Source organism: Malus sylvestris, chromosome 3 (genome assembly GCF_916048215.2).
Source record: "Malus sylvestris chromosome 3, drMalSylv7.2, whole genome shotgun sequence".
NCBI classification, from domain to species: Eukaryota; Viridiplantae; Streptophyta; class Magnoliopsida; order Rosales; family Rosaceae; genus Malus; species Malus sylvestris.
In genome coordinates this window covers 25,339,819-25,352,791 of record NC_062262.1, presented here as the reverse complement: position 1 = coordinate 25,352,791, position 12,973 = coordinate 25,339,819, and the positions used below count along the sequence as shown (strand labels likewise).

General features: G+C 35.9%; 1 protein-coding gene across 1 annotated transcript; it reads left to right on the top strand.

Annotated features, from left to right (window-relative positions):
• Positions 1-1,970: 1,970 nt before the first annotated feature.
• LOC126614463 (uncharacterized) lies at positions 1,971-3,062 on the top strand. The gene is made up of 2 exons (XM_050282140.1): positions 1,971-2,229; positions 2,533-3,062. Exons 1-2 carry the CDS (start codon positions 2,121-2,123, stop codon positions 2,877-2,879), a joined length of 456 nt encoding a protein of 151 aa, XP_050138097.1. The 5' UTR covers positions 1,971-2,120; the 3' UTR covers positions 2,880-3,062.
• Positions 3,063-12,973: the final 9,911 nt, after the last annotated feature.

Sequence of the window (12,973 nt, the reverse complement as noted above, 5' to 3'; positions counted from 1 at the left end):
GTGATTGTATTGTTGAAAGGTCCATACTAATTTTCGAATTATCTAGTGGATGTATTCGAAACTATTAGTTCTTTTGTTTTTATGCAGACAAATATTATGGAGGCAACAACTTTATAAAATGCATGGGTAGAGATTCTTAAAAAATGTCACCTCCCGGCTCCCCTACCCCAACCCGCCCCGAAAAATAAAATAAAATAAAATAAAAAACTTGCTTCAACTCTTGGGCCAAAAATCAGCTTTAGGTTAAAACTGATTTTTGGGCAAATTTAACCCAAGAAACCAACCAAAGTGAAACCCCCGACCCACTCTTGCGCATTGATACGCCCAGGTAATAGGCGAGCCGTAGCCCAACAACATGCGCACGGAATGCGCCAAGGTTGACAATGCGCAAGCCCCAGGCTGACGCCAATGTCGGCCACAATCAAATAGCCCAACTACTATAACAATTTAAAAAAAAATTATTTAACTCAAGATTCACCCAAAAACTCTATAAATAACTATATCTATATCTATTTGTTCAACTATTAGAATCTAAATATTTTTTTAGTTAAAATGTCCATAAAAATAAATTAAGATAGTCTACATAAATTTTATTTTTCAAAAAAATTATTTTAGAAAATAAATTTACCTAAGCTCATTCCTTAGTAATCTTAGGTTAAAATTTTAACCCATAAGGGTTGGAAAAGAAAAGCTCTTTAAGGCTTAAAACCTAAATTTATGAGTTAAAAATGTAAGGTTTTAATCCAAGGGTTAGAAATGGTCTAAGGGCTTAACTTTATAATTATGCATTTCTTATCTTTTTGCAGCATTGAGGCATGCCCGATCTATGTGTAATTTCAAATTACCTAAAAATAAGGGGCTTAAGAATATCGGTATTATTTGTTAGGATAATGCTAGGGAGACTAAATTTTTAAACCAAATTTGCAAACCAAATGATGTGTTACCAATAAAAAATAAACACGTTAATCGATACTTAATTAATAATCCAATAATCAGCCACCATATCATTTGGTTTAAAAAATTGATCTTCCTAGCATTGCCCTATTCGTTAACATTGCTTAGTGTCATGATTTGAATTGTAACGCAACGCATATGCGCTGGTGATACATAGCATTTACTCTTGCTACATTCCATTACAAATTCAAGTATTCAATCACAACAAAATTGACACAATTGCTGGTACACTCCTTAAGAAGTCATATTCTAGTGTTGCTAGGGTTGTATTCCGTATCGTTGATATAAATCCCAATTGGACTCTAAAATAGCCTTGTAAAACTACCTTGCACTTCAAGGTAGAATTTGAAATGAAGAATCTTGACTTGAAGTTTGAGCATTGTTCATATGTATTCCATCATAAATTAGTATACACCATGAAATTAAGAATGAAGAATGAAGTCATTAAGGATGATATTTAAAAAAAAAAAAAAATGGTCTTAGTTAGATTTGATCCAAATCTGATGCTTATTTCATATGGATCAAGTCAAATCTAACAAGCCGAATACGGGCAGGATCTGGTAGTCCAATTGTAAATGGATTTAAATATGAACTAAAGTATATCCGTCTACATACGTAGATATATCCCTTGAAATGTCATCTTATACTATTAATCATGACAAACTACTTATTTTGACTTAGTTGTTGATCATTTACAATATCAATTTATTATTCTAAGGAATCACAACTGAAAACCAATTTCTGTTTGATTTAGTTAATGGTGCTTAGTTACATTTTTCACATAATTAGCAAAAGCCATCTACAACTATGATCACTTTGCCACATATTGCGTAGAAACAAATTTTGATGACCTACTAGTTAGGTTAGATGGCTCATTTCTTACTTAATACGTAGCGGTATCAACATATCATCAAACCAAACAGAGCATGCTTTGGTAGAGTTCAAACTACTCGAGGGAATTTGATATGTATTAGGTAAAAATAGTTTTCGTTTACCACTCTACTGTGAAAAAAATGTGGGTGTCCAAAGATCTTCCCTCTCCTTCTCTTAATTTTGAAGGTCTATAAATAGAGAAAGCCAAACCACATGATATTCACTTCACTCTGCGATCATCTCTTACCTCATAATTCTATTCCATCACCTCGTTTTGTTAATTATCAGCAAACATGGCGTCCTCAAAAACTTTTCTTCTACTAGGTCTTGTCTTTGCTGTTTTCCTTATCTTCTCTGAGGTTTCCGCTCGGGAGCTGACTGAGACTGCTCCTACTCAAACCCGTGAGTTTCTCGCTTTCTCAATTAAAATTCATTTTTGTTTCTTTTATTCGATTACGCATTTGTAAATTTTGCTAGGCACATTTTATTCATCATTAGCAGGTTTTAACATGCATGCTACGAATTTTGACTTTAGTTTCCCACCTGTTTTCTTCTCGAACTTAAACATTTTTTGTTGGGAAAACTAGTAACTTGGGAACATCCGGATGGTTAGTCGCTTTGCATGCATCGGTAGTTACTGCTACTGCACTTACAAGGCTTAATTTTCGGTTTTTGATATCCAACTTAATTGTTTTCTTTTTCAAGAGGAGAGCGTTGAAAAGGCTACCTATGGTGACCATTATCACGGATACGAGCATAAAAATGGATACGGGCACGGACATGGAGGGCATGAGCATGGCTATGGACATTGGGAACATGGCCATGGCTACGAGCACAAACATGGAAAGCATGATCACGGCTATGGACATGGAGGCTATGGACACGGAGGCTACGGATTTGGAGAGCATGGCCATGGACATTGGAAGCAGCACGGGTATGGCCACGGACATTGGGAGCCCGGGCATGGCCACGGACATTGGGAGTACGAGCATGGGCACGGCCATCACGGAAAACTAGTAGCTGGCGCTGCAGAGGCTGAATTACAGAATTAGATATATGACCCTTCAATTTGCCTGTGGTACTGAAGTAGTATGCGTTGCAATAAAGATTTGCTAGTCAATAAAAGCAGTAGTCCATGAACTGTGCGATTTGGATCTCACAAGTATCATGCCGCACTGCGGCGGGTCGAAAAATTTGTCATGTAAATAAAGAAATATACTAAAAGTTTTTTTTTTTTTTGTCGAAATTTGGATATTATTAAATTCGAATCGAAATGTTTACATTAAATGCCAGAGTATTAAACAACCACTCTGGTTTAAAACCATCCCAAGAATGACTACCTTCCACACGTGTGACATAAGAAGCCACAAGGTGCGCTGCCTTATTACAGGCACGAGGAGCATATAAGAACTCAATAGCATCAAAATGTTGCTTAAGAAGATTAATATCCCATAAGATTCTATCTAAACCTGCCTTTGGTTGTAACCGGCCATGAATCATGTCAACCAAAACCTGAGAATCGGTCTCCAGCAGAACAGACTCAAAGCCTTTCTCCACACAAGACAACAAAGCCAGTCGCATTGCTTCCGCTTCCACCATAAGACTTGAGACACACGGAATTTGTCCAACACCTCCAGCACCTTTAAAGATGCCCACAAAATCCCTTGCCACCCAACCAACACCACCCATACCATTCTGACTGCACCATGCTCCATCACAATTAATTTTAGGGTTTTTTTAGATATAGGCCCTTGAAACTCCTATTTTCCAAATAAAAACTCACCTAAATTTAAACATTCAAATAAAACCCAAATTTCAAATAAACTGCCATGTGGACAAATATATGACCAACTATTACAATACATTTACAACTTATGCCACAAAATCCTAATTCGGTCAATAAATGTTATTACTCATCCTAATTATGATGAGCAATTAAATCTATATGGATATTTTACCTTTCTTGTATCATAAATATTAGCAACATATATAAATTAATTTACCAAAATTATAAAAAAAAAAAGACATATCTTGTACAGAAAAAATAATATTGTTTGAATCATGTAATTACCTACATACAAATTAATTTACCTACTTGTCACATCCCGGCCCAAGCCCCCATCACATCCTGGGCACGACTCCGCGTAGCACGATATTGTCCGCTTTGGGCCTCGACCACACCCTCATGGTTTTTTTTCTGAGAACTCACACGAGAAAATCCCAGGATAGGCCTAAGTGCAGTCCAGCAGGCTAAGTATTAATTATACAAAACCTAAAAGAGATTCCTACATTAATTGAAGTATGTCAGAACCTAGGCTCTGAGTACTTGCATTACTACTTTAAACACCTCTACACACTTTTATGGTTATCTTACTGTAAATTAGTTAGTTTTGGTTTTTAATTACTCACATTTTCTTATCACTATCACTTCCGCACGACGCACATGGCTACGTCATCTTCAGATGACGGCCAGCATGCCTCGATTTAGGTCGGGGTGTGTCATACTTATAAAATATTATACTAATTTACCTGCATTTTGAATCATGTAATTACCTACATACAATTATTATACTAATTTATGTACTTGTAAAATATTAAATTATTTTACCTACTTGTAAAATATTATGCTAATTTACCTACATTTAAATTAATTTACCTATTCCAAAAAATAAAAAATTAAGGATATTACATAATGTTCGAATGATGTGGGTTTGTGCTTGTAGGCAATTAAATAAACTTTTAATCTAATGCACATAAATCATGTAGGTGAATTAGACCATTTTGGAAGTAAATTAGACCTTTTAAATTTTGGTTTGATGGAATAGGTAAATTAGACTATTTTGAAAATTGCGCAGAACATATAGTTTTTGTCTTGTGTATTGGAGATTGGAGTATTAGCCGAAGTTGTTTTAGGTTTATTGTTGTGTTTGTAGGTAAATTGACTTTTATATTTAATGCACAAAATTATGAAATTAGTATTATTATTTTTTAATCGGCACGTTATATAACAATTTGAAAGTTAATACATTGAATATACAATGAATGGCATGAATTATTTTGTAAAATACATAAAATTAATTAAATAGATATAATAAGTAACTGATCCAAAAACCATCCAAGTATTAATAGGGCTAGTTCAGGCATTCGGAAAATACACAATTTGAAAAGTAAAACTTCATTAATGTTGTAAATATTATGTGGATGGTCCACATGAATAGTTTGTTACTATTTATGCACAGTATTTTCACTATTCATTTGTGGAAAATTTGTAAAGTGAATAGTGCTTTCTTTTGTTTATATAAAGGAAGAATAGATAGATGAATGTGAGGAGTTCACGGGAAGGAAAGAGAGGAAGGAAGGAAGAGGAAGAGAGAGAAGGAAGAGGAAGAGAGAAAATAGAGGAAGATGAGAGGAGATAATAGAGAGAGTTATCTTTGTACTCCTATTATTTCAAATTATAATGAAAGCACCACTGCTGCCCCGAGGACGTACTCCAGTCACACTGACTGTAGAGGAACCTCGTAAATTTTGTGTCTTGTTTCATTTATTCCACTGCACCCACAGTCGATTTTACAACACGTTATCAGCACGAGAAGCTCTCATGTCAGTGGAAAGCACAACGCCACAAATCCTGTTCACCTCCTTCAGCTGGAATCTCACAGATAAGAAACAATTTTCATTTCATCTTCAAATCTCAGTACAATTGATTTACTTGAAGCAACTATATATATTGTTGTATGACTGTATATCATCATTTGCAGAAGCAAAAGAGTACATACTCAAAATTCGTAAAGAATTTGACAGCCATGTAAATAGCCTCGGAACTCTAACTTGCGGACCTCGGATTGAAATACTTTCTTCTTGAAAGTTGTTCGTCTGCTCAGTATCTACAACATATCAAAATTTCAGAAAATGTTAACGGTGCGATCGTGGCAGATGTCTGAAATACCAAACCAGTTTCCAATTTCCGCAGAAAACTGGGCAGCCACCTTATGAGTACCAAAACGCCATTTCGATAGCTCAAATCGAAATTGTTTCTTCACGAAAGTTGTTTGGTATCCTCTTATCCATATCATACTAAATTTTGAATTAAAACTAACGGTTAGATCTTCTCATAAGTTGCAGACACTCTTGACTCCAAAACTTATGGGAACCGTTTCGACTTTTTCGAAACTCACCGGAGGAGGAACACCAATTGGAACTTATTGTTACTATTATTTACTGAGTAACCAAAATGACTTCGAACTGTGAAATAATAATAAAAATAAAAGGGATGAAACAAAAGAAGTGGCAGACCAAGAAAATGAAAAAGCAAAACATGAGGACTTAATCATTGTATTTTCTGTTTTGGCATATTTATGTGCATGGTGTTGGTTTAAAGCCCATGTCACAAGTTCTATTTATTTAAAGCAATTTATTTATAGTGGGTAGAATTATTACCCTTTGCTTTAAAGCTTTGATATTTATGTGAATGGTGCTGAATCAAAGCCCTTGTCACAAGCTTTATTTACTTTAAAGCAATTTATTTACCATGGACGGTTTTACCGCCTATTGCTTTAAGTTTTGATGGTGCTGAATTAAAGCCCTTGTCACAAACTTTATTTACTTAAATGCAATTTATTCATTATGGCTGGAATTACCGTCTATTGCTTTAATTTATTTATTGTACTTATCTTTTGTTACTATGAGTATATACAGGACCTGAAGTTCCTTGATCAGATCAGAACCTGCAGTTTCTTGATCCTCATCATATAAAATGATTGGACCCGAAGTTCCATCATACAAAAGGATCTGGCATGAAGTCCATTGATCCTGAAGATCAGGACATGATGTTCCTAGATGAGTACCATTAGTTTGAAGTGCCGCAGTGCCTTAACTTAATTGTAATAAAAGCCATAAGAGTCTCAGTTTACAGACTATTAAATAAGGACCAGAAGTTCCTTATGTCCATACTCAAAATGGTTTAGCAGAAGCCTTTATTAAGCGAATGAAATTGATTTCCCGCGCTCTGCTCATGAAAACGAAATTGCCAATTTTCTACATGGGGACATGTAAACTTTACATGATGCATTATTAATTCGGTTGAGACATGTTACCGACCATCAATACTTCTCAGTACAACTCGGGTTTGGAACCAACCAAACATTATACATTTACGAGTTTTTGGTTGTGTTGTCTATGTGCCTGTAAGACTGCTACAACGTACTGAAATGAGGCATCATTGCAGTTTAGGCATTGATGTTGAACACCATCTATCATTCAATATTTGGAATTCTTGATTGGGGATATGTTTACCGCATGGTTTGCGGACTGTCATTTTGATAAGACAATTTTCCTGCCATTAGGGGGAGAAAATAATATCGTTCCAGAAGAACGATGAGAAAATATCATTCCAAAAGAATAATGAGAAAAGACCGTTCCAGAAGAACGAAGAGAATTTGTCTTATTTTGATTCACGAAGCAATCAATAAGAAAATGAAATATGAATAATTGAATGATGCAACGAAAGTGATGAAATCATATATACTTACTGCAAATGTGCCTACAAGAATTGATGTCTCTGTTGGATAAAATAATGAGACAGTAAATGATTTATCTGTTGCACGCCTGAAGCGTGGCAGATTTTTAGACTCAAAAGGTTCAGTTATTCGAAAGAAGAATAATATGGCACTACTGAACTATTGCATTCCCGAAGCATAACTGTTGCATGCCAGAAGCATGACAGTCGCCGCGTGGATACACGTCCCAGATAGGACAATCCACAGACATGGGAATATTGATGTCTCATGCATGAAGCATGATTGACGTATAGGTTCTAAATGACTCAACTCTTGGAAGTGGAGATTAAAATCCAAGCTCTATAACGCTCAAGAAGAGGTTATGATCCGCATTCTCTAAACTATGACTATCCTGGAAGAGATAGTGTAATGCCCTTGAAGAGGCAATGGATATCCAAAGAAATGAAAAGCTTTTATGCATGCGCATACACATGAGAATATGGGATCACGGATTGATGATAACCAATGGTAATTTTGGTTTTTACAAGTAGCTACTAAATTCATCAATGAGCTGTGTTAATATTGAGTCACGTTCTTTTGTTCGTCGACAAAAGGAAAATTATTGGCCAAAATGGAGAAAGGCAATTCCATTACAATTTTGTAAGAACGTGGGCAAATGAACCTATATATATTTGAATACAATACAAATAGCCAAAAGATGTTGAACCAAGGAGATTATATATGGGCATTTGTAATACAGTGTAATACACTTACATGATATGACACAAGGTTGTAAACGAGTTCATATAAATGGAGAATTATATATGAAGGGTTGTGAGTCACCCACATCATATCTTCATAAGTAAATCCCTCAAATATACATGGGAGCAAATTGCTCTGTATAAATTCCAAAGGAAAATGTGTCATGAAGTGTAGAAAATCCTTGAATGATTCAAATTGCTTGAAGTAAGGCCCCGAAGGGTAAAGCATAAATTATGTACTCAATATCAATGGATGATATAAATTGCCTTAGTGAGTACTATCATTATGATATTGTTGCAACATACTAAAATCTCTTGCAAGAGTCAATGACATTAAATTATAACTCTTGAAGAGTTGATGATATTAAATTGGGACTCCTGAATAGTCTAGAAAAATTATAAAGTGTTGAAGGAATTATTGTCTCGAGCTGCAGATCGAACAATCTACCAACACGAATCTTATCCATGATATTTATGATATTAAAAGAACCATATGGATTGAAGATTATGAGTTGAATACTCATATGATGAAGACACTAAGAATAATCATTTATCTTCGTGAGGGTAAAGATAAATTAATATTTGGTCCAGAAGTACCACATCTTAGTGAAGTATATGCTTTATTGTATTTGGCACAATACATTGAATGAAATAAAGCTTATTTATTAATATCTCCAAGAAATTACAGATATATACATACACATGAGTTAAAACAAACAAACAGGATGGAGCCTTCACAAAGGTTGCTCATGTGAAGCCTCAGTACTCGGAAGTACCCCAGAAGGGGGAGGCACTGGAGATTGATCATGTGGCACCCCAGTACTTAGCAAAACACCAGAAGGGGAAGGCATCAGTTGCTTTCGGAATCTAGCAACGAACCTCTGGTGATCACTTTGAATCCGACTTTCGGATTCCTGCAGTTGGACGAGCTTTCTTTTCATGCTCGTAGAGTAACTATTTGCAAGCACGTGTAACACCCTATTCTCGTGCTTAAGCCCTCTGATCTCTTGTTTAAGACTTGCCACTTCCGCCATCAATGATTCAACTTGGCGAGTTTGAGCAAGTAGGCGTTGGCCCATATTGGACACAGAGCCAGCACACTGAACACTGAGAGCCAATGAGTCTTGAACGGCCGACTCTTCAGACCGTTCTGAAAGGATCTTGTTATCCCTTGGAGTGAGAAGATTCCTAGCTACCACAGTAGCGGTTATGTTATTCTTCATCATAGAGTCCCCAACCGTAAGAGGACCATTAGAAGATAAGAAGGACGGGCGTCATATATTATCCTGACGCTGCTCGTCTGTATCACTCCTAAGACTCAAATCTAAGCAAATGTTAGATGGGCAAGTCATTTTTCAGAAATGATGAAGGAAAAACAGAGGTCAAATAAAATTTCAGAAGTGCAGGAAGGTGGAAATTTCTCAGGCAGCAACTTTCTGAGCATACTCTTGAACATAATTGATGTCTCTATAAAAGAAGAGGCAGCAGAGCCACTCGTTCAAAGATCGAAAAGGCATCGCTCTCCGAATTTCAAAAGCCAGATTTTCCTGAATAAAGTTCGTTGGTATTTTTCAGACGTAATCCCAGCTTTTCAAATGTCGCGTGCAATTTTGTCAAAGATCTCTGACAAAGTTGAAAACGCGTAAATCTTACTGTTCTATTTACACCACAGTTGCTGACAAGAGTAAAAGCACAGCACCACCACTTGCTATTGAGAAATCTCTATATATGTCGACCTCTGTTCTCCATAACAAGGCAGACCTGCAACACTGCAAGAATACCTAACTCTTCCTCATCTCCGAGAATGTATCTTCAACATAGCATCTCGAAATACTCAGTTTTCTTCCTCTCCGAGAATACTTCTTCAAACATGTCACACCAGAGCAAGATTATCACATATCTTCAGGGACCAGAGCAAGATTATCTCATATCATGCAATCTCCCTGTCCTTTCCTTTGTCCATGTTCTTGCCTGCAAAGACAAGGATAAGGAAATCAATATGTCGGAACCTCCACTCAAACTCCCGGTAAGGAACCGATTGCCTGGAACCTTTCCTGATTGCTTACCTAGTATTGCTCTCGAGTAGTCATCTTCAACGGTTGGAGTTGGGTCTCCAGTCACCAAGAAGTGATGAACCATCCAAATGCAAAGGTTTGCATTCCACTTCTGCACCAGGGGACAAATCCTACAAGAGAAGATGCCACATATGCATAGGGGGGAAAGCAGTGAAAATACTACTTAAGCAAGGGGAGCAAGTAAGGAAAGTGAAAATGATACATTGGAGCATGTGGAGACAAGCGCAACCAACACGTGCTGATTCATCCCCGACAAAGTCGAAGAAGCTCTTCACGGTACAATTTCATTCAAGATCAAGCCCCAAAGTCCTTGAAGAAATCACAAGTCCGATTCAAGATCAAGGGTCCACCACTTTTGAATCAAATTCCGCTCCAGATAAAAGGAGTAAATTCCGATCTTCGATGCTAGTCTAGCAGAAAGTCCTACAACCCAGTTCAAGAAAAAGGCTGTGGAAAGTTAACAATAAGTAAAGCAACTCTTTTAGCAACTCTTCTTACTAAGAGACTAAAGCAGAACAATCAACGATCAACCTAAATGATTTGAAATCAGGGGGAGATACTCATCAGGGGGAGCATCCAAGACAGATCAAGATTTTAACGAGTCAATCGAAGACTTGTGGCCATCCAAGGGGGAGTGTTGTAAATATTATGTGGATGGTCCACATGAATAGTTTGTTACTATTTATGCACAGTATTTTCACTATTCATTTGTGGAAAATTTGTAAAGTGAATAGTGCTTTCTTTTGTTTATATAAAGGAAGAATAGATAGATGAATGTGAGGAGTTCACGGGAAGGAAAGAGAGGAAGGAAGGAAGAGGAAGAGAGAGAAGGAAGAGGAAGAGAGAAAATAGAGGAAGATGAGAGGAGATAATAGAGAGAGTTATCTTTGTACTCCTATTATTTCAAATTATAATGAAAGCACCACTGCTGCCCCGAGGACGTACTCCAGTCACACTGACTGTAGAGGAACCTCGTAAATTTTGTGTCTTGTTTCATTTATTCCACTGCACCCACAGTCGATTTTACAACAATTAAAGAATTTGTTTATTTAGAGGCTAGTCAATGGGCTTCATTCAAGAAAACAAAAGGTGATGGATTTTAGTAGATGAAAATATAGTTTCAAGGGGTAATATCAAAATTTCAGTTAATTTTAACAGTTCCAAACGGTGGTTTGATCCACCCAAGAAAAAGAATAAGAAAAAGAAATATTGTTTATTCTCTCATCAAAATGAAATTAAAGCAATATTAAAAAAGAAATACGTTTATTTCCAACAATAATACAAGTAAGTGGCATTCAATCCACTATCTTTTTAGCATTGCTTTAAATCATTGCCATAATATGAAAATGAATTTGCCCGTACTAATGAAACCATTGACCACAAATAAAAAACAGATATGTTTAGATGAGCCACAATTAATTGAGTAAGACCTAGTACATGCCTAAATTAGTAAAAGCACTACTCTAGTTAAGGAACACGACAGATCAAAACCACAAATTCACACAATAAATCATGTAGCCCCAAACCAACAAATCCACAACATAGCTCATATCCACAACATAGCTCATATCTACAACATAACTAAAACCAAATTCTCCCCTCAGTTGCACTTATAGCCAAGCGTACCACCCCTCTCCAAATTTAGAATAGAGTAATTGTTATATACTGCAATATGCTATTTGATTTGTTATATTTGTGTTGTTTCGAATTAAGGTTTGGACCCCATCTCGTGTGTTGTGTAGTACTATCGCACTTCAGTTAGGAACCTGTATCTATCATTTGCAAATGGTGACAATGAAAAACTTCAACCGGAAAAAGGGAGGGGAAAAAATCAAGTACGTATTTACAAGCTAAATGAATTGATGCTTTATGGGTGGAGACAAATTGGCAAACATATCCTGTGCGGCCTTTCCAAATTCTCATCTTTTTTTCCCAACCAACTTTAGTTCTACAATATAGTAGGTACTAGGGATTTAGCCCGTGCGTTGCCGTGGAATGTCAAACAAATTATAAGTATTGTATATAAGTCTTCAAATACAGGACTAAATGTATTATAAAAATGGTGTGTAAAAAGTATTTACATAACGTTGTTACAAATCAATATTTAGACAGAATAACACGATAAACTTTATTTTGATCAAATATGTGAAAAACTATCTAGCAACACAATCTGTCAAGAGATGTAAGTTCTCTATATACATATATATATATATATATATATATGTATATCAAATTGTCATTCTTCATAAAACTAAAAGGATGGGCAATTTAGGGAACCTTGGCTGCCATTTGTCATATCCGGCAACTGCTTCAGCCATCCCCACTGGAATTCAGGGTTGAGTGCATTTCAATAAAAAATTCATCACTCTGAAAAAACAAAACAAAAACTCAATTCAAACCCAACATATCCAACAACCCAAATATTATAATAATCTATCAAACAATAAACAATTAGAGACGAAGCTCTATTACCATAAAGAAATCAGGGGTTGTCTGGTAGAAGTTAGCTGAAGCTTCATCAAATATATAGAGGATTATCAAACAATCAGGGACTCTCAATTACCAAAAAGAATTTGGGGCTTGTTTGGTAGAACTATTTGAAGTTTCATCCAATATATAAGGGATGACCAAAGAAGTAAAAAAAAGTGGTAATATGTTGTTATAATTGAATTACAATTCAAGTCTTACTCCAAGATGGACAGCATGGCATGTGATGGTGATTTTTATCACTTGTAAAACAAGGGTTAAACCATAGAAAATTCTTGCAAGAGAACAAGTGTTTTTAGTATAGAATGGCTCAAGCAAGGTCGAT

Excerpts from the sequence above, each read along its gene's own strand:
- LOC126614463 (XM_050282140.1), top strand. The coding sequence starts at position 2,121 with ATGGCGTCCTCAAAAACTTTTCTTCTACTAGGTCTTGTCTTTGCTGTT. Across the intron at positions 2,230-2,532 it reads GACTGCTCCTACTCAAACCC|AGGAGAGCGTTGAAAAGGCT; the intron begins GTGAGTTTCTCG and ends TTCTTTTTCAAG.